This window comes from Belonocnema kinseyi, chromosome 9 (genome assembly GCF_010883055.1).
Source record: "Belonocnema kinseyi isolate 2016_QV_RU_SX_M_011 chromosome 9, B_treatae_v1, whole genome shotgun sequence".
Lineage (NCBI taxonomy): Eukaryota > Metazoa > Arthropoda > Insecta > Hymenoptera > Cynipidae > Belonocnema > Belonocnema kinseyi.
In genome coordinates this window covers 89,820,431-89,843,557 of record NC_046665.1, presented here as the reverse complement: position 1 = coordinate 89,843,557, position 23,127 = coordinate 89,820,431, and the positions used below count along the sequence as shown (strand labels likewise).

Genomic DNA, 23,127 nt, shown 5'->3' with positions numbered 1-23,127 from the left:
GTTTCAAATAAGCGCGCGATCAGCGTCCAATGATTCTGCCGATGCAGCGCATGCGCATTGCGGTTGAGGAGCCAAAGTGGGAGCACTGCCCTCAATCAGAAAATAAAAACTTTTGAAGGAAACGGAAATGTGGAGAACTATGCAGTTCCAATGCGGATTATTTTCAGCTATAGAGGGTCGACGTTCAGTTCGAAGTTCATGTCGATAACAACTGTATCGTGACGTGCTTGGGAACGCGATACTTTTCGTAGTTGAGAATTTCTCGAGGTAGCTCATAATTATCAACCGGATATAAATGCTGCTTGATTCCTTTTTGAAACTGAGAACGAAAAGGCGTCGTTCAGCACGCGAGATCGCTTATAAGTAGAAATTCTGTTTCGTCTGACGATAAGAAACTAAAACATATTGATTCATCAGTTATATTTAAGAATAGTTTCCCTCGTGAAAGATACTATATTTATAAGCGAATCTTGATGTTTATAGGTATGTGAGCATCCAGGTGTTACGTTTTTTTTCATTTGAGAACATTATTCAGTAAGTTTCCTGATAATAAACGTTAAACTTCAGGTATGGTCATGCGGTCTTAGAGACCGCACCATAGTTCTGATAAGTGGGCCCCTTCTTTCGTGTTTTCTTTCTATTAGTGATCATTATTTAGTACGTTTTCTATTATTAGAGAACATTATTTAGTATGTTTCCTGATAATAAACTTTAACTTGAATGTATCGTCGTGCGGTCTTAAAGACCGCACGATAGTTTTGATATGTGGGTGCCTTCTTCCTGGTAATCCTCGAGGCTGCCGTTATTAGTAGGAACGTTAAGGGTCTTCGTGTAGTTGATGACTAATGTGAATTCAAAGCTCATATGCGGTCCGTGCGACCGCACGACCACGGTTAAAAATGCAAATGCTTGGTTAAAATTTAATCTGTGTGAATTAAGAATTAAACTGGTTTGTTTAAAATTCAAAATTAATCTATTTTCTTGGAAAATTGTGTTTTTAAGTTAAACTTAAAAGGTTTTTTTTACCCATTTTAGTAGAATTTCATGACGCCCATCTTGTAATCTTCAGTATTTTGGAAAAAAATCTCAAAACAATAATAATTCAATTTTGAATGCCTGGCTTTACAAACTAGTCAATTTTTAAAGATTGGATTTGATAAAATATTGCCTTTGTTTTTCACGGTTTGGAGTTATTCTGGAGGCAATTAATTCAAAATTGTTTTATTACAAATATATTGTACCTGAAAATTAAAAAACTATCAAGTGTTTCAATTTTACACCTTACGATTTTGAAAAAAATTTTAAACCAGCTAATTTTGAAGGTTTAAAATTGAAAGCTAACCATTTAGAATATTTAAATCTGCAGATTTAAAATTATATTAAAATGTAATGAATTAATTAAACTTTTATTTTCGTTTTAAAGTTTAGCAATGTTGTAATTTTTAGTGATTTAATAGCGAAATTATCCTGACCCTTTCAATCTCTAAATTTAAAAATACAACATTGGGAAATTCGAAATTTAATAACTACAAAAATTAAGAAATTACAAATCAAAGATTTTCGAATTTACGCTTTTACAACAAAAAAGCCTTTAATTTAAGGTCCTCAAAAATTTTAATTTTGTTTAGAATGGCGCATTTAAAACTATAATTTTAAATAAAATTCTAGAATTTTGAAAATGTGAAATATGTTAATAATAGGTATCAAATCATGCAGATCAAGAGAAATTCAACGTAATTGGATACAAGTTTGTATAAAAAAATTTAATTCACGTCAAAAAACAATGACTGTGATTTTCATCGTTTAAAATTTTTTAATATTGTGAATCTTTATCGTAGCAGTTAATATTCAAGATGAATTTGAAAGTAATTAGAGAACACTATTTTAAAGCGTTTCAAATTTTTAAATTCCAATTTTTGTTTAAAAATGAAAGCATTCTTAAACCTGCTTCAGTATAGAGAGAATGAATGAATAAATAATTATTATTTATACTATTAATAAGTCAATTATTAATACAGCTTTCATAAGTAATTTAAATTCACGAAAGTATAATTGAATATCCGCTCGTAAATATAACTATAAAAGAAAAATTAATTCCAAAAGATATTAAACTACCATTAAAAATTATCTAGATATTTAGTATGTGCGGTACTAGAAATGACTGCTGAAGCGTAATTAATCTTTAAAAAAAAGAAAAAATTTTGTTAAAAAACTGTTTAAAAACTTGTAAAATTCCGCGTCAAATAGCTAGGAACAGAGACATTTCTGATCTGTTAAAGAGAATATATACAACGTGCGAAGTTGAAAGAAATCATTAATTTCTCGAATTTTCTACCTTGACTTCAATTTATGACACGACATAGAAAATGTACAAACAAAATTTTGAAATTTATAACAGACAAACTGTAAAGTGTCACCTTTAATTCTAGCCAATAAAACTTTAAATATCTGCGTGGTTTTCCGAGATATGAATATAAATGTCTAGTCTGAAACCGGTCGCAGGCATGCCTGAAAAAGACACTGTCGGATTTCAGACACACTTGGACATTTTAGAGAGAAAAAATCTTAAAGATATACCACACAGCCTATAACGCCTAATCTTTAATTGTAGCCAATGAAAAATTAAGAAATTTTATGGGTTTCCGAGATAGAACTAATAATTTCTAATTTGAAACCCGATGCAAAAACGCTTGGACAGTCTGTGTCGGGTTAAAAACAAGCTTAGACCTCTTAGAAAAAAATCTAAAACTCATATCACTCATCCCGTGAAGTCTTATTTTTAATTCTAACAATACAAAAGTTTAAATCTTCATAGGTTCCCGAGATATAAATAAAAATGTCTGGTGTTAAGTCTGACACAAACACGCTTGGACATTCTGCGTCAGGTTTCAGACACGCTTCGACTTCTTAAAAAAAATTGTATAATTAAAATATAAAATTTCAAACCGCACGTCCAATAAAGACTTATCTTTAATTCTATACACGCTTCGACATTTTAGATTTTTTTTTAATATAACTTTCATTGTACTCAATTAAACTTTAAACATCTTTATTGGATTCCAAGATATGACTGAAAATGTCTGATCTTAGATTTGACGCAGGCATATTTGGAAAGACTGCATGGGGTTTCAGACACGCTTGGTAATGTTAAAATTAAAAAATTCTTAATTTTACACAACGCATCCCATAAAGTCTTACCTTTAATTCTAGCCCATAAAACTTTTAAAGTCTGTATGGGATCCGGATATATAACTAAAAATCTCAATTATGTAACCTGACGGTGACACGCTTGGAAAGTTTGCTACAGTTTTCAGACACGCTTGGGAACTTAAGAAAAAATAGCAAAAAACATCAAATTTACACCACGTAGCCCATAAATTAGCCCATAATTTTAGTCAATGAAACTTTCAAAATCTTTATGGGTTCCCGAAAAATGATGCGGAGACGCTTAAAAAGGCTGCGTCTGGTTTCAGATACGCTTGGACATTCTTAGCTATATCTCAGGAACCCATAAAGATTATTTGAATTTTATTGACTGGAATTAAAGATAGGACGTTCAAAACTGTCTTATATAAATTTCAAATTTTTGCTTAAAATTTCGTAGGTGATGCCATGAGATGAAGTCAACGTACAAAATTCGAGAAATTCTTGAATTTTTTTTACAAACTTCTCACGCAGTATATTCCCTTCAAAAGATCAAACATTTCTCTACTAGGGCTTGTTTAACGCAAAATTTTATAAGTTTTCTTACTGTTTCTTCTGCAAAAATTAATTTTCCTAACGTTTAATCACGCTTTAAAGCGTTGCAACCTTAGTAAATAATTGTGTTGCAAAAAATAATTTAATTCTTTTAAAATTGTGAACGGCTCATACCTTCGACAATATAAATTCCAAATACAAGGTTCAAGTGTATTTTAAAAGCTGATAATTACGCCAATATGGATTATGTGTAAATGACTAATACCACGTGACTTATTTTTAATCGATCCTAATTTGGGAGAAAAATACAAGGCAAACATAGGTGTGTATCAGAGGATATAAGAGCAGAGACCTCGTTTTTGTTTAGGGGAAATGGGGTGTTTGATTGGCATATCGTGTTGCCGACCATTATAAACTAAAATTACGTGTGTCGTGTTCGATCAGTTTGGCAAATACATTAAATGTACATTTACCGATTGGCAATTTCAGATTAGAATCTCTTACTCGAACATGATGAGAATTTCGCCTATAATTAACTGAAAGAGAATAGAAGTTATAAGGGAAAAGGGCAATATTCGGTATCAATACAAATATTAAGACTTTCTATCTCCAGTTAGTAATAAAATTTCTTTAATAATATCTATGCTAATTTGTCGAAAGATAAATATTTTCATTTGATTTTTTATACTTTTATAATTGCAAAGAAAACTTTTTTCATTCACTTCAGGGGCTAGCATTTTTTTACTTCTTCTAATTATGTTGATTCTTGCGCCAATAAATTGTTAGATAATACAATGACTAATAGGTTTTTACTTCAGACTATATAATTGAACTAATTCTTCTTTATCTCTGACCATTAAAATTTAAAGACCAAAATTATAATATTGTAAATTTTTACGGATGTTTTATAACTGGAGTAAAATTATGTTAAATGTATGATTTATGGGGCAGCCGGAGCCTAATTAAAAAGTTTCAAAAGTGTAAAAGTGACTAATCATATTTAAAATATAACAAAAAAATTCAATCAGTAAATTTCAATGCAATTCCTCTAAAATAAACATGAATTAAACCAAATTTAATACAATTCCAGAATATGAAAAAATTGTATTGCATTCAAAGTTTCAAGTAAGTAATGAAAAATACAAAATAATTTACAGGAATTTGGTGCACTCCATACAAATTTAAGTTCATTTTAAAACAATTTAGCATGAATTAAACATAGAAACAAAAACCCATTTATTAAAGTGGGTAGAATTAAGAGAATTCAAAGAATCTAGGTATCCTTAATATAAAATCTCTAAACGATATTGTCGATTTCGATTGTCACAATACTCGATTTCATTGCTATATGCATGCGACACGAGGCGTTAGTAGGTTAGACAGCATTGGAAAATATCGAAAGAATTGTCACGATTGCTCGTTCTTTCATAGTTACACGAGTGCGACAGAGCAAAAATATCTTTGGACAGAGGCATCCGTGAGTTAGACAGTAATGGAACGTTACAGGTGTTTTCTTGAAGTTAATGATCCCAACGGAGCTGGCTTGATCTGCGCTTGCTTGGATTTGAGTGACGTTCATTGGCTACGGTGTGCGCCTGTACTTGATTTTTAAATACGTACGCGAACTAGAGCCAATAAACGACGCACAGTTCAAGCATGCGCAAGTATTTTTGGATCACTCTTGGGAATAATAGCCCGTACCGCCGCAATACAGGGCCTCTGCTTGTTATTTATGGTTGAATTCTTATTTCAATTGAAGCTTCTCTGCTTGTTATTTATGGTCGTATTCTTATTTCAATTTCCGACAGGACATTTAAAAACCTTCAAAGCATTTAAACCAGCTATCTTGGCCATTAAATATATCTACCTGAGTACCTGCGGAGAATTTCTCAGAGCTTCTCAGAGTCTTGAGAATCTTTAGCATATACTCTTAGATTTCTATCGGTAGGGTTAGTATATTTTCAATTACAAGTAAAAGTTTAAGTTATTATTTTTTAATAATATAAACATTAACATTAAGCAATATTCCTTTGAAGCATGGAATTTGTGATCATTTTTGTTATCAAAGTCCATTGCTGGTGTAAAATACGATAACTTTTTGAGATTTTGAGGTTGGGAATTAATTTTAGAATACAAGAGCCAACTGCTGATCGCAGAATTAGATGATTTTTCCACTTTAATGTAAATAATTTGTATACCTATAAAAATCTATAAAATATTATTTTTTGCTATGAAAAGTTACGAAAATATAAAACTTTACAAAAGTTAGCTTTCGCTCATTTTTCTTAATACCAAAAAAAATACTCCATGTTTGAAATACATTGAAAATTAGTGAAATTTTTCATACAACTTTCACGAAAATTTCATTCAAATTTATAAAATTTTTTATGAAAAAACAGAAACTATTTTAATCAGGATTAAAATAAAAAGTAGCTTTTTATGTATTTATCCTACGTCTTTTTGATAAATTTTTTAACTGCGAGTAGCTCGCTCTTGAATTGCAAAATGTAATATAATCTCAAAATCTTAATGAGTTGCTACCGTATTTTATATCAGCAATAAAACTTTATAATAAATTCCATGCTTCACAGGAATAATACTTAATGTTGATATTTATATTGAATACAAATAATAAATAAAACATTAACTTATAAATGAAAATACCCCAATGTTACACTAACGTTGCTTAATATCAGAAAAGTGCCATTAAACTCCCTGCACTTTACGTTCATCACAAAACAGCTGCATAAAATATATAGGCTTCCAATATTTTACATGCTTTAAATAATAAATGGTTTAAGAAATGTGGGATTGAATGAATTATGTACAGTTTTATGGATGTATCGGATCTTAATACGTGCCAAAAATTTAGCCAAATACTCAATATTTATGTTATAAAAACACAATTTTGAAAACCTCCAGCAACATATACATAGTATAGGGATGTACGGGCACTTTCATTATCACCTAATGTGTCGGCAAGAAATTAGTTTTTGACCAACCAAAAAGAAATTGACAACAAAATAGTTGAATTCTCAATCAAAAAGTTTAATTTTCAAGGGAGAAGTTCTATATTTCTGACAAAAAAACACCAATTTTCAACAAAGCACGGGAATTTCCAAACAAATAATTCCATTTTTAACTAAAAAAGATCAAGTTTCAATAAAAAATTTCAAATTTTAAACAAAAATAGAATAATTCAGTTTTTAGCTTATAAAAGTTAATATTCAATACAAAAATGAAATTTTCTACAGGTTATTTCAAATTGTAATCAAAGCAGGCGAATTTCACACCAAATAGTAAAAGTTTTACCAAAAAGATGAATTTTCAATCACAAAGATTAATTTCCTATTTAAAAAAATCTTCGTTAACAAATAATAGAATTTTCAACTAAATTAATTTGCAATCCAAGAACAATAATATAAAAATTATTAAAAATGTGATAGAATTCACTAAAAATCAGGCAGGTTCTATACCTTATTTATCGGAATTTCTCAGCGATTAAAATGGTTTTATAGTAAATAATCCAGGACGTTTTTTCTGATATAAGACAGAAAAATCGAAGTTGAACATGTATGTTAAAAATAATAAAAAACAGATTAATTTCTCACACATAAAATAATTTTTAACTAAAAAGATGAAGTTTCAATAAATAATATCAAATTTTAAACAAGAATAGAATTATTTAGTTTTTAGTTTATAAAAGTTAATATTCAAACGGAAAAATGAAATTTTCTACAAATTATTTTAAATTTTTTATTAAAACAGATAAAATTGACACCGAATAGTAAAAGTTTTAACAAAAAAGATGAATTTTCAATCACAACGATTAATTTTCTATTAACATTTTTTTAAAACAAATAATAGAATTTTCAACTAAATTAATTTTCAATGCAAGAAGAATATTATAAAAAGTATTGAAAATAAAATAGAATTCACTTAAAATCAGTCAGCTTCTACACATTATTTAGCAGAATCTCTCAGCGATTACAATTTATTTATAGCATATTCTACAAGAAGTTTTTTTCCGATCTAAGACAAAAAAATTGAATTTAGACATCTATGTTAAGAATAATAAAAAGCAGATTAATTTTCCACCCATAAAATAATTTTTAACTAAAAGGATGAAGGTTCAATATTAAAAAAAAGAATAATTCAGTTTTTAGTTCATAAAAGTTGATATTCAATAAAAAAAATGAAATTTTCTACAGATCATTACAAATTTTAATTTAAACAGATGAGCTTGACACCGAATATTTAAAGTTTTAACAAAAAAGATGAATTTTCAATCACAACGATTAATTTTCTATTAACATTTTTTTAAACAAATGATAGAATTTCGTACTAAATTAATTTTCAATGCAAGAACAATATTATAAAGAGTATTTAAAATAAAATAGAATTCACTTAATATCAGGCAGGTTCTACACATTCTTTAGCAGAATCTCTCAGCGATTAAAATTGTTTTATAGTAAATGATGGCAGACGTTTTTTTCTGATCTAAGACAAAAATTCGAATTTGGACATCTATGTTAAGAATAATAAAAAACAAGAAAGCAGTCGAATCCTCAATAAACAAGATAAGATTTTAACAAAGAAGAATAATTTTATACCAAATAGACGAGTTTTCAAACAAAAAAATTAATCTTAAATTAAGAATATAATTTTTTATCCTGAAATTTTCCAATTGAAATTTTAATCAATTTTTAACAAAATAATTGAACCCTAATCAAAAAGATAAGTTTTCAAACAAATAGTGGAGTTTTTAACTAAAAAAGAAAAATTTTTAATTAAAAATATAATTATATAAAACCAGAAATAGGATAATTCCTTTTTAGTTAAAAGAATTAATATTAATTAACAAACAATTGAATTTCAACAAATTATTTGAAATTTTACTAAAATAGATGCATTTGATGATACACAGTTGTACTTTCAAGCAAACAGATATATTTTCAACCAAGAAGATTAATTTTATATAAAAAAAGACAATGTTTGAAACAAATAATTGAATTTTCAACCCAAAAACATCAATTTTTAATTCCAAATTTCAGTGTCCCATCAAAAGTAGGATAGTTAAATTTTCAGTTAGATAATTTAATTTTTAACTAAACAAAAAAAAACGGAATGTGCAACTTAATAGTTTTGTTCTTTATCACGAAGACGAATTTTCAAACAAGAAAACTAATGTCTTACCAAAATAACGAATTTTCGTCGAAATATGTGCATTTTCAAACAAATGGTTGAATTTTCAACTACAAACGAACAATCTTTAACTTCAAATATCAATTCTCTACCAAAAATGGTATAATCCAATTTTATCTTACATAAATTAATTTTTGACTAACTATAAAGGAACTTTCAACAAAACAGTTGAATTCTCAATAAAAAAATGAATTTTCAAGGAAGTAGTTTTATATTTTTAACAAAAAACACAAATTTTCAACAAAATACATAAATATTCAAACCAATAATTCCATTTTTCACTAAAAAAGATCAAGATTCAATAAAAATATCAAATTTTAAACAAAAATAGAATAATGCAGTTTTTCGTTCATAAAAGTTAATATTCAATCAAAAAAATTAAACTTTCTACAGATTATTGAAAATTTCAATTAAACTAGATGAATTTGACACCAAACAATAGAAGTTGTTGGCTTTAAGGTTAGGTGAATTGAAATTAATTAAGTTGTTTCAAACATTTCGGCACACAATGGTGGCCTTCATCAGTGAGTTTTATTAAATCTGGGAAAAGTACCCAATATATTGTAGGTACGCAGCTTTACTATCGGAAGCATTATTTTTAGATTAATATCTTAGTTGTGAACTAATAAAAAATGAAAATTATTCATTTTTAAATAAAAAAATTTTTTATTAAGGACTATTGATAAATCTTGCAGTACTCTTAAAACATTATTTTATTTTAAAGAAGTACAATTGATGAGGAAACAATACCAGTGTAGTCGAAAAAGTTTTGTCATAAATTTTTTATTTAACGAAACAATTTTCAATTGAAAAAGTTGTTTACAAATTATTTTTTCAGTGACGTATATGCAATTATATTAAATTTTTTATTATTTTATTCCTTTTTTGTTATTTTGAAAATAACCTGTTTGTACAAAAATTATTATTATAAATTGTGAGAAACCTTATATAGATGTTAATTGTTTTCAACTAAATTAATTTTCAATCCTAGAACAATATAATAAATTTGGACATCTATATTGAAAATAATAAAAAACAGATTAATTTTTTACCCATAAAATTAATTCTCTACAAAAAACAATTAGTTTTCAACCAACAATGATATAATGCAAATTTTCCTTAAATACATTAATTTTTAGTAAACAAAACAAAATCAAGAAAATAGTTGAATAGTTGAGGAATTTGATCCGTTCATTTTTTCAAGAGTTATCGTGTTTACGGACGGACGGCCGAACGGACAGACAGACACCATAGTCCAAAGATCAATTTTCAACCAAGAAGACTAATTTCCTACCAAAAACACGAATTTTCTTCGAAATATGTGCATTTTCAAACAAATGGTTGGATTTTCAACTAAAAAAGATCAATTTTTAATTTGAAATATCAATTCTTCACCAAAAATGATATAATCCAATTTTATTTTACATAAATTAATTTTTGACTAGCTTTGAAGGAATTTTCAAAAAAATAATTGAACGCTCACTGAAGAAGATGAATTTTCAACCTCGAAGATTAATTTCCTACCTTAAAAAGACGGTTTTGAAACAATTAAATTTTCAACAACAAAAAAATTCATTTTTTTTAATTTCATTTTTCTATCAAAAATGGTATAATCGACTTTTTTCTTAAATGAGTAAATTTTTCACCAAAAATGGAATTTATAACAAAATAATAAAATTCTCGAAAAAAAGATGAAATTTCAATTAAGAAGTTTATTTTTCTACCAAAAATGACGAGTTTTCAACAAAATTATGAATTTATAAATAATGTATCAAAACAGATAAATTTGTTTCCAAATAGTTCAATCTTAATCGAAAAAAGATTGCTTTTAAACCAAAAGGATTAATTTTCTACCAAAACAGAAAAATTAAAAAAATTAAATTATGAAGTAAAAAAGGTCAATTTTCCATTTAAAATATTAATTTTCAACCAAAAATAGTAGAATGGAAATTTCTTTTAATGGAATTATTTTTTGACAAACTGAAAAGGAATTTTTTTTAAATAACTAAATTCCTAATGAAAAATATTAATTTTCAATGAAAAATATAATTTTTCTACAAAAAATTTCGAATTTTCTACAAAATCAAAAAAGTTTTAAACATACATGATTTTTATCTAAAAAATATCATGTTTTAACCAAAAGTAATATAAGTAAATTTTACCATCATAGAAATTAATTTAAAAAAAATATAAATTTGAAGAAAATACTTGAATTATCAATCAAAAAGGTTCGTTTTAAACCGAAACAGATGAACCTTCAATTATTAAATTAATATTTAACGAAAAATGGGATAGTTCAGTTTTTAGTTAAAAAAAATAATTTTCAACTTAAAGAACTGTATTTAAAAAAAATAGATAAGTTCTCTACCAAAACAGAATGTAATTAAAAATATCAATAAATTTTTAACCAAAAATGTAAAGTTAAATATCCACTTCAATAAATTAATTAAAAAGAAAAATTGTCAGAAAAATGGTTGAGTCCTAAATCAGCAAGATTCATTCAAACAAGAAGATTAATTTTCTACTAAAAAAGACGATTTTTTAACAAAATCCCTGAATGTTTCAACAATTAGTTAGATTTTTAACCAAAAAAGATCATACTTTAATTACAAAAAAATAATTTTCTACCAATGATGTCATAGTTGAATTTCCGAAAAAAAAGAATTTTCAAACAAATAATAAATTTTTAACCAAAGAAAAGAATTTTTAACTGAAATTATGAATTTTTCAACTAAAAAGACGAATTTTCAACAAGTAAAGAATTATCAGTTAGGAAATAAAAACATTTGTCCCAATTCTTAAACTTTTGACTATTTTTCTGTAAAACACTTATAACACCTTTCCCATCCTTATATTGCCATAAAACACATTTTTCACAATACCTTCACCCCACATGATAAGTTTTCAAGTATTTATTTGTTGAAAGTGTTATTTTTAATACAAAATTTCATTAATTTCAGTGTTATTTGAAATAAAATAATTATAAGTTAAATTTTAAAGAAAATATTTATGTTTTTCATAAAGTTTAATGTGAAAAGTCCAGGGGAAAGTGGGAGACTTAACTAAGCCCGAGATTCGACAATTGGCAGAAATTTGCATTCAAAACGGTCATTACGAAAATTTGTATGACATTGAACTCAGGAACTAACATTGGGGAGACTTGACCAAGATTTCCAGGGGGGAGTTTACAGAGTGGCAACAAGCTTATTACGTGTTTTTCTACCTATAAGGTTATTGATTATTATAATGCGTGTTCAAAAATTTTGCTACATTGATTTATAAAAATTGTGGTGTAAAAATGAAAAGTTCATTATTTAAAGAATTTGATTATCTTCAACGTGAATTACAAAATTGTAATAAATATCATTCATCAATGTTAGGTGTAAATTAATTTTTAATAAGAGAAGCTCATTTGGAATAAAATACTTTAATTTTATTTTCTACCAAAAAATATAAAATTGGTTGAAATCCTATTATGAAAGATTAATTATAGTTTCAGATACAGAACTCATCCCTTGGTGTCTTCTATTATTTTATACTAATATTTTGTAACATTCATTAAATATGCATAACATAGAAAAGATAGGCTTTTCATTTATTCTTTTTCATAAAAAGACAAATAGGCGCGCGATGTGGTCCGCGCAAGACTGCTAGTCAAATATTAAAACCCCTGGGTGAATTCCAAAAAATATTTGAAAACTCTTAAAATCTTTGAAACTCTAGAAAATACTTTGCTTTTCATAAATTAATTATTTAAAATTCATTAAAATATTATATAATCCTGTGAAATTCTACGAAATCTGATTATATGGTATGAAATCCTAAAAAATTAATTTAAATATCTTGCAATTCTTTGAAATATCCTCAAACGTTTTAAATCATTTGAAATTCTTTAAAATATTAAAATTTTTCAAATTCTTTAAAACTTTTTGAAGCTCCTGAAAATAACTTGAAATAGTTTTTAATGTTTCAAAGTATTTTAATGCTTTTTAAATCCAGTGAAATTACTGTAATCAACTAAAAATTCTTTGGAATCTCTTAAAATAAACTACAATATTTAAAAATTTTCAGAATCATTCAAAATCCCATGCAGTTTTTTGAACGCATGAGAATTCCATGGGATTTTTTAAAAATACCCTGAATATTGATTAAAATTATTTAAATGCTTTAAGATTTTTTTTATATACTTTAAAATCATTGTAGTCCTTATAAATCAATACAAAAATTTCTCGGAAACTATTAACATATCCTAAAATATTTAAAATCCTTAGAAAACTCTTTAGAATTACATAAAAATTGCCAAAAACCATAAAATATATAAAATCCTTTAGAAGCATTTTAAATTATTAATATCTATTAAACATACCCTAAGATATTTGAAATCCTGTAAAATTTTTTGAAATTCCACCATTTAACTGATTACTGAAATTCCATGATAATATCTCGTTATCTTTTATACTGCCCTCAAATATTTAAAATCCTTTTAAATCTTTTGAAATAAATTAAATTCTTTTAAGCCCTTTAAAATTTCTTGGGATTTTTTAAATCTCCGTAAATATATATATATTAATACTACAAAATATTTGAAATTCTTTTAAATATATCGAAATACTTTGAAATATTGAAAAGTCTTTGAAATCTCTCTATTCTTGTATATAAAATTTTCAAAATTCATTGAAATATTATAAAATTCTGTACAACTATATGATATCTAGCGATATTTTCGGAAATCTTTGAAAATATATTGAATTACTTTAAGAGCTTTTGAAACCCCTTACAATCATTGAAATCTTTGGAAATCATTTTTAATGTCCTAAAATATTTTCAAACAGACTAAAACTTGGTTACAAATTCAATTGTTTTTTTAAAAATTCAAGTATCTTTGAAGAAAAATGACTTATGTAAAATTCATACTCTGATGTTGACAGGTTAAATTAAAATCTTTTATGGATGAAAATTCGACTATTTTTTTGGAAATTTGAATTTTTATTTTCAAAATTAATCTGTCAGAAGAAACTGCGTCTTCCTTGGATAAAAATGCAACTTTTTCTTTAAAAAGTTTAACCATTTTGTAAAAAAATCATCCCTTTAGGTTGAAAATTCAATTGTTTAGATAAAAATTTAATTATTAAAAAAAAATGACTTGTTTAAAATTCACAATTTGGTTTTAAAAAGTCAACTGCGATCTGTTTTAGCTAAATATCAAATTTTTTGTTTAAATTCGTCTTTCAGGTATATAAATTTCTCTGTTTTAGTAGAAATTTTATCTTTCTGTGATAAAAACGCAACTTTTTATTGAAAATTTAACAATTTTATTATAAAATCATTCCTTTTGGTTAGAAATTCACTTGTTTAGTTGAAAATTCCACTATTTTATAGAAAACTTAATTGTTTAAAATTTATATTTTGGGGTTAAAAAGTCAACTTAAACTTTTCTTAAATGAAAATTCCACTTTTTTTAAACTTGTCTTTTGGATTAGAAATTTCATCTATTTTAGTAAACATTCAATCTTTTTTTGATCAAAATAGAACTCTTTGTTTGAAGATTAATCAATTTTTTTAAAGTCATCTCTTTTGGTTGAAAATTTAACTGTTTTATTAAAAAATCGTTCTTTCAGATTGAAAATTTTCATAAGAAATTTACTTCTTGTCTGCTACTTACATTTTAATTTTAAAAAGTCAAACTAAATTTTTTTATATGCAAATTCAAATAAATTATTTGAAAATCTGTATTTTCAATTTTAAACTTTGTTTTAGTAGACATGTCAACTTTCTTGAATGATAATGCAACTATTTGGTAGAAAATTAATCTTCTTTGTTTAACCACTTAAATATTTTGTTTCAATCAATACGTGGAGAAATCATTTTTTTCGAAAATTCATATTTTTAGAATAAAATTGATCTCTTAGGTTAATTGTTTAACTAATTTTTTTTAAAACTGATCCTTTTTGCTTGAAAATTGAACTTGCTGGGTAAAAAATAAACTACTTTTTTGTGACTTTTTTTGAATAGATGTTTATCTCGTGGGTGAAAAAACAACTATTTTGTTGAAAATTATTTTTGTAATCACTGCAAATTTAATTCTTTTCGAGAAAATTCGTCTTTTGGCTTGAAAATGGAACAACAGTTTAGTTTAAATTCTTTCTTTATTTGATCACTGAAAAATCTTTATTTACTGAAAATTCGGTTGTCTGGTGTAAAATTATTGGTTTTAAACGAAACTTCATTTTTCGTAGTTGACATTTAATTATTTTTCAAAAATTTATTTAATTTGTTGAAAATTCAAGTATTTTGTTAAAACTGATATTTTATGGAAGACAGTTAATTTTTTGTTTGAAACAAACGGATAAAATTGAAAATTTGTATTTTGTATCTGAAATAGTGTTTAATTACATGCATGAAAGATGTCCTTGATAACTTTGATTTTTACCCCACGATATTGATGTGGAACGAGAACATACAAATTAAGTTTTGCTATTATAAAACATCTTTGAATTGGACTTATTTAAAACGTTTTCGATGCCATCTGATGATTTCAGATAGCAGGCTGATATCTTATTGATAAAATTATTTAAAATTTGGACTGAGAATTTTATAAAGATTTTCTTTTAAAGGCTGCTTAAGAGCTACGCCACGACATTTAAAAACATTTTCACATATCTCCTTCTTCGTCGTAGATCATCAAAAAAAGATTTGAACCCCTCAAGAGTCAATGTCAAGCTAAATAGTTGCATTTACAACCCAATAGTTGAACTTAAGAAGGAAAGAGGCGATTAAAAGCGTTTAACTAAATAGATGAATTTTCAATCTGCAATTATGAAATCAAAATGTTAAACAATTTTCGTAAAAGGGTCTAAAAGGAATGTGAAAAAAATGTTTAATTTTAGAATTACGAAAAACAGAAACTTATGCTAAGTTGTGCTAGGCTAGCACCATAATGATCATTAATGACAAATCGCACTCAAATGAATATTTCCCAAAAATATGTAATATTTTTAAACTTGGAATGCGATTTTGACAAAAATTTTTAAAAAATACGACTTTCGAAAATCTGGAGCTTGTGATGAGTTGTGCTAAACTAGCGCCATAATTATCTCTGATGACGAATTGCACTGAATTTAATGTTTTGTTGAAAAGGAAATCTTTTTATAATTCAGCACAATTTTCATTTCTTCGAAATTTAAAGTTGGCATTGCCAACTTCCTGGCAATGGTCGAATTTAAAAAAAAAATAGAATCAACTTCAACTATAGACACTAGCATTTTTAAACAAATGATCCAATTATTGTTTCAAAAATCCGAATTTTTGATAAAGCAGTTAAATTTCCGAACAAAAAGAGGATTTTTTAAAAAATAGTAGAATATTCAACAAAATAGTTTAATTTTATAACCACATGGATAAAATATGGATGCACGAACACAAATTTTCAGCCACATAGTTGAAAAAAATAACACACACACAATCAATGATCAACTAAACCGTAGCATTAGTAGCCAAATAGCTGAATTTAAAAAAAGAGGCGAATTTTCAACCAAAAAAGATTCTTCAGACATAAAAGAAAAAATATTACCCAATATATTAAAATTTTAAGCAAAAAAGGCAAATTTTGAAGAAAGAGCAGAATATTAAACTAAAAAAGATTCTTGAGTCATAAAAGAAAAAAAGTAAACCAAAACGTTAAAACTTCAAGCAAAAACCCAAATTTCCAACAAAGAGATGAATTTTTATATAAAATAAATTCTTAACTGTTATATTATTCTTAAAACAGTATATGTAAAGAACAAAAAGGAATTCATATTAAGGTAAAATTTGTAATTTTAATGGGATGGATCTTTAATCAATAAAATAAAATTTCAACCTAATGGGTCAACTTTGAAACAAGTAATTAAATTTTCAATCCGGAAGATTATATTTCTATCAAAAAGACAAATTTGCAACAAAACAAACAAATTTTAAACAAAGATAGATGTTTTTTCAACTGAATAATTGAACTTTAGTATAAAAGGGATTATTAAAATCTTTTAACTAAATAAATGAATTTTAAACCTATGAAGACGAATTTTCAATCCAATTTTCGAATCCTGTCCAAAAAGTTGGCAACGCGAAATTAAAATCTCAAAAAATTTTAATTCTACTCAATTCTGATAGATTCTTGCACTATTTTGTCGTAAAAGTTTTCTTGAAGAAATGCAAATTTAACCCGACCCCCCTCCACCAAAAAAAGTTTTTTTATCTCAGCCTCGCTAATTGACTTTTTTTCGAAAAAAGGAAAATTGTGCTAGATTTGTGATCTATTGTGCGGTAATTTGTTTTTCGTTGAAAAAATGAAAATTTTAGCCTCAAAATAAGAAAGCATATTTATGTCAACCGGAAACTTTTTTTTTTGACAAAACATTCTGCTAGAAACTACATTTTAATCATACTACGTTGCTACAATTATGAAGTCAAAACTTTGAACAATTTTCGAAAAAAGTGACTAAAAAAATGTTCAATTTCAGAATTACGAAAGATGGAAAATTACGTTAAGTTGTCCTTTTTCGAAATGTGTATTTTTGAAAAATATGGGTTAGAAATTTATTTCAATTCTAAAAAGATTGCATTTTCTGAAAAATATTTATTTGAGTGCAATTTATCATTAGGGATAATTATTGTCAAGCCTAGTACAACGCAGCACAATTTTAAGGTTTCCGAAATTCGTATTTTTGAAATTTTTTATCAAAAGCACGTTTCAAGTGCTCTTTTCAAAAATTGTTAAAGATTTTGTCTTTATATTTGCAGCACAGTATTATGTGTAGCAGTTAGTTTCTTGCACAAGTTTTGTTTTAACTTGAATGGTGCGATTGACATAATTTTTTTTTTCAATTTTGGGCTGTAATTTTAATTTAAAAAAAAGTCTTTAACGACAAAATAGAACACAAATTCTAGCACAATAATCACAATTTTCATATTTTAGAAAGGACCAATTGGTGATGCTAAAGTAAAAAACGTTTTTTTAGTATTGCGCAGAGATTTTCATTTTTTCAAAAAAATTTTACGGCGCAAGAGAGCATCAATGTAACACAATTCGGCACAATTTTTATTTTTTAGAAATTTGAAGTTGGTGTAGCCAACTTCTATTACTCACAGTTTCATTTCTAACGAAATATTTAAATTTTTCAATGCAGAAAGACAAATTTTAAATTAAGCAATAGGAGAATGTTTAACAAAATAGATAAATTATAAACCAAATAGTTCAGCTTTTAACAAAATATTTTAATTTGTAAGCCACGCAGACAAATTTATAGAAGAGAGTTAAATTTAAAATCGAGAAGAACAAATGCTCCACAAAAGATTAAGATTTTAAATAAAATAATTAAACTTTTAAGATAGCAATTAAGTTTCTAACGGAAAAACTAGAAGGTGATATTTTACCAAAAAAGTATTCTTATTTTAAATAAAAAACATGTGAATTTAATTACATAAGGACCTATTTTGAATAAAACAAGATTCTTGAGTCATAAAAAAGAACGAAAATGTTGAAATTTTAAATATATTGCGGTTATAAAATAAGATACATTTTGACTGAGGTTTGAGAATTATAATTAAACGAATCATAAGGGTCTGTTTGAATTAAAAATAAGAGTAATTATTATAAGCAGAACTGGTAATAAATATTTTAAAAAAATTTAACTTGCATTAGAACATATTTCAAATCTCTGTATTTCTTAATAAACAAATATTTTGTTCTTAAAGTTTCCATTTTTTAAGACATCTGAAACTCAGACTAACGACAAATCCTTGAATTGAAATCACAGTCAGCTTTCTAAAAACGAAAAATTATTTATTTTAATGTATTTAAGATTCTTTGGTTTGATTTTTCACTATTTTTTTGTTTAAACAACCATTTTTTTCTGGTCATCTAGAAAAAATAATTTCTCAACTTTGTGCACAGATATGTTAATTATTTATTTAAGTAATCTTAGATGTGTCATCAGGTTTCTTATATTTGCTATAACCTTTTACGGAGAGAGTCATTTGGTGAAGTCAAGTGTCATTCTCATAAAAGATCTTGTAGAATCAGTCACACTGTTGATAATTTTCTCAAAAAAGCAATTTATTTTATTCAGAGAATATGAAGATCCTCACTTCTACAATATATTTAGCCATGGCGATTTTTCTTTATTCTATTGGTAAATATAATCATATTATTTTAATAATTATATTATTTTAATATTTAATATTATTTCAATTTTATTCTATGGAAAAAGAGTTATCGAAACTTGAGTCAAAGGCTAATTTTCCCAAATTTCAATTAACGTTTATTACAAGGTTCAAAACAATCCTCGAAATAAACAAAACAGTTCGAAATTTTTTGTATGACTTTTGAAATATCTGTTCTGTATTCAGAGAATCATAGAGTAATTTGCGAACTTTTTTCATCATTGCGCAAATTGTCTTAAGCGCTCTAATATATAATTGAATATTTAACTAAAAAAAATTATAATTTTCTATAATTTCACTATTCAAATAATAAATCAGAAGTTTATTTGTCTGAAGTCAATTAGTGCAAATATTGTACAATCCTTTAGAGATTTAGGTTACTTATCAATAAGAAAACTTTTCTTATCGATTATTTCCGATTCGATGAAAAATAGTGAAAGTGAATTGAATGACACAATGCACGACAGGAATGTTGTTGATTTTGAAATCTACTCTAAATAATAATATTGTGAACAAAGCAAGACTCAATATAACCTGTCACGTGGAGATAATTTTAATTAGATGGAAGTCTTGTCAGGAAACTAAAACCTGTCAGCCTTGTGCTTGCTATCTTTTATTTGCTTTTGCAATATTATCTTGGATACGAGCCGGGAACACCACTAACATTGTCAACAAATATTTTATGGAAATTTGGTCTGCTATCAATTTTAAATTTTGAATATTAAATTGAAGTTGATACCAAAATTTTTCATTTAATTTTATCTACTATTTAAAATAATATCTTATACTCAAAATGTCGTAACTTCAGCAATAATAATAGCTAACCGATTGAAATTGAAAAAGAAACAATATTGTAAAAAAGTATTTTTAATATTTTTTCGTTAATTTAACCTTTGATGTCAAATGATTTTTGTTTAAACTAACTAATTTTCGATGAAAAACACTAGCAGACTTTATGATTATTTAAATGATGTAAATATTCCTTTAAGTCTACCGATTTTTATTAACAATAGCAAGATTATTAGAAAACCCGTGGATACCATACTCCATCTGCGCATACGTATTTACCGCACTTGTGCGTTTTGAGATTTTTAAATTTCAATAGCTCGTGCATAAATAAACTAAATGCAGCTTATCATATATATTTCTTGTGATAAAATTTACTGAAAAATTCAATGATGATAAAAATTATTTTAAAAAACCGTTTTTTAATAGTAAAAAAGAAGAAAATCAAAAAAACTGTTTTGAAATGTCCTTTTTATTTCAAAAAATGGTAACTTTTTTTGTAATTATCGAAATTGTACTTTTGTTTTTTTAAATTAAAGATAAAATTAAATATCTTCAAGGAAAATTCCCAACTACACATTAAATTAAATACAAATATTTTATATGGCTGTCTGAAAATAAGGTATTTTTAAAGCATAACAAAACCAGTCAATATTTAATCTAGAAGCCAAAACACATTAAAAAATCTGATAATTAATAAATAATAATATTTTCTATTGTTTAAACATTTATAATTGTAAAATATTAGTATAAAATATTGATTCAGAGCTGAAAGTAAGTAATTCTACACCATATTCCGCAAAAATCCACCGCATACTGCATCACGATGCAGTATGAGTTGCTCTTTGATAAATTGATCATTCGATTCCTGCTCAATATTTTCAATGTCAGAGACAAGAAATTCGTCCTCATCTCCTTCCGAGTCGCTGCCATCATTTTCATCTTCATCAGAAGAAGCGTCTAGTGCTCGCACACCCGCTCGGCTGCTGCGCAAATTATAACCAGAAGTTGGTGCGCCAGCCATTCTGAAAAAAAATGACAACTCGTTTTCACTAATATTATGTACTACCATTATTTATAATTCTGTACAATGATTCGAACTTAAGAGCCTCAAGCTTTAAGAAAATTTCAATAAAAAAATCAAGAAGTTAGAAAATTTACGTAATTAACACGTAGGTATGATTTTTTGATTAATTTATGTTAAACATTAAAAATACCATGTAAAATTACTTATCGATTATCAGGCAAAATTCAATTTTTTCCAAAGCACCCACTTTACAAACTAGGAAACCACACATGTGCAAATTTGCACAAAGCTCAACTTTCAAAGTGAGCCTAACGAACAGTAAGAGACGAATGAAGTTAGGCCCGGCGAGGCATGACTCAATACCTGATAGCCATATTTAAGGTTGGTTAGGGGGGGGGGGGAGTCCCTCACAACTACCGAGTGACAAAAGACACTGATTTAAAAATTTTACTTGTGCATATTTGCACAATTGTGGTAACCACGGGTTAATAAAAAATGTCAGAATATAGTAAAATTAAAAAAAAAATTATTTCCTTAAAAATTTATACCGATTTCCAGTAAGACCAACAAATATAACCTAAGATTTTTTAATAAAAATCTAAATTTTCGGTGGAAAACTTGAAAGAAACCCAAAAGTATTGAAGGTAAATGTGAATTTGAATATTTTTAACCAAAATTATTTGATTTAAGTCTAATTCTTTTTATATAAAAATTCCAATTTCCGGAGATACGCTTCAAGGTAACCTAAAGTGGTTAAAAATGGTAAATATTATTGGAAATCTAATGATTTTTCTTTAAATGAAACACCAAAGTAGCCTAGATTTTAAAAAAATATATAAAGCTTGAAAATATAGTGGTAGAAAAAAAGCATAACAAAACTGAAAAATTCGATTTGTTAAAAAATTTTATTTCATAGTAGACCAATAATTTTTTATTAAAAATACCCATTCAGAGGTAAAATTATAATAATAGTAATTCTAATAATATATGGTTACAGCCTCATACCAGTTAAATTAGTAGGACATTTTTACATTATCGACCGTAGCAAAAATCTATATCAGACCCTAGTTGACCCACCGGACAAGATCTAGTTTTCTACTTTATCTGCTAATGGTAATGAAAACATTCACCTTGACGTCAGTCGATAATGTAAGTTCCTGCTGTTTCTTCAGCTGGTAAAATTGGTTTTTATTAGAAATCGATTGATGCCGTTTAAAAAATGAGTAGTCAAGACCATTTTTTCTTAGATTTACAAATTTTAAACATTTTCAGGAAAACTGAGCGGTACTATTTTTTTGAGTAAAATCGGAAAAAGAGTCAAATTTGTCATACCATAAGTAGTGAGAACGTTTCCATGAACTTTAAAAAGATGCTAGTACTAGAAAATTTAACCCCGATTGCGTCAGATTGATATTCAAAGTATCAATATTGACCTATTTCTTCTTCTTTTTACAGAAACAAGTTCACCAGCGAAGCGGAAATCGAAAGTACATCCTGCTCCGCAAGAATATATATTTCGTGACGTTTACACCAAAAATAGAGACGGTACCCTTAGTAGCCTCAGAGGAAAGTATTTTGCGGGAACACGAGAAGGTTTCATCATTGGCATAGAAGCCCACGGAGATCGTTTTCTTTATCCAATATATAGTCATCATTCCGAAGTAATGGCAATACGCACAAATGACAACTTTCGTATTAAAATACCGGCTGGTTTAGCTCATGGTCTTATTGTGGGAAATGTACGAGTGCCTAAAGCATCATCTGGTATTATAGTCATTTTTGTGTGACAATACAAAAAAAAATTTGTCCTCTCCAATCTATGGAACTCAATCTGGGACTGTCTGGGACTCTTAAACGAACATCAAAATGATATAAAAATTAAAAACCATCTTTGAATATTTATAAAAGATTTGAATCCAAAGTAAAAAAATAATTGCAAGAAGGCCTGAACATTCTAGAAAATTCGGATAACTAAAAAGAATTTTATCTAGTAATATTTCCAAAGCAGTCTGGGAAATTACTAAAATAGAAAGGATTTTAGAAAAAATAAAACAGAATTCAGTAAGTTGTTCACATCAGAAGGTTATAAAGTTAACACACGAGAAACGAATTTCTCCACTTAAAAAAAAAATTATTTGAAAAAAAGAACAAAATATAAAACCTGGGCTGTAGCTTAATGAAAAGTTGAACTGCAAAGTCGAAAAGCATTA

General features: G+C 26.6%; 2 protein-coding genes across 4 annotated transcripts; one reads left to right on the top strand and one right to left on the bottom strand.

Moving 5' to 3' along the window:
- Window positions 1–464: 464 nt before the first annotated feature.
- Window positions 465–22,808, top strand: LOC117180171. Of its 2 annotated transcripts, none has more exons than XM_033372528.1 (2): window positions 465–483; window positions 22,373–22,808. In XM_033372528.1, exons 1-2 carry the CDS (start codon window positions 474–476, stop codon window positions 22,702–22,704), a joined length of 342 nt encoding a protein of 113 aa, XP_033228419.1. In that variant the 5' UTR covers window positions 465–473; the 3' UTR covers window positions 22,705–22,808. The 2 variants fall into 2 exon arrangements, with proteins under 2 accessions (XP_033228419.1, XP_033228418.1); XM_033372527.1 differs by lacking the exon at window positions 465–483 and adding an exon at window positions 18,959–19,073.
- Window positions 20,426–21,237, bottom strand: LOC117180172. 2 transcript variants are annotated; one of them, XM_033372529.1, is made up of 2 exons: window positions 21,121–21,237; window positions 20,426–20,915 (listed from the first exon to the last, which is right to left on the bottom strand). In XM_033372529.1, exons 1-2 carry the CDS (start codon window positions 21,186–21,188, stop codon window positions 20,675–20,677), a joined length of 309 nt encoding a protein of 102 aa, XP_033228420.1. In that variant the 5' UTR covers window positions 21,189–21,237; the 3' UTR covers window positions 20,426–20,674. The 2 variants fall into 2 exon arrangements, with proteins under 2 accessions (XP_033228420.1, XP_033228421.1); XM_033372530.1 differs by having other exon boundaries at window positions 21,125–21,237.
- Window positions 22,809–23,127: the final 319 nt, after the last annotated feature.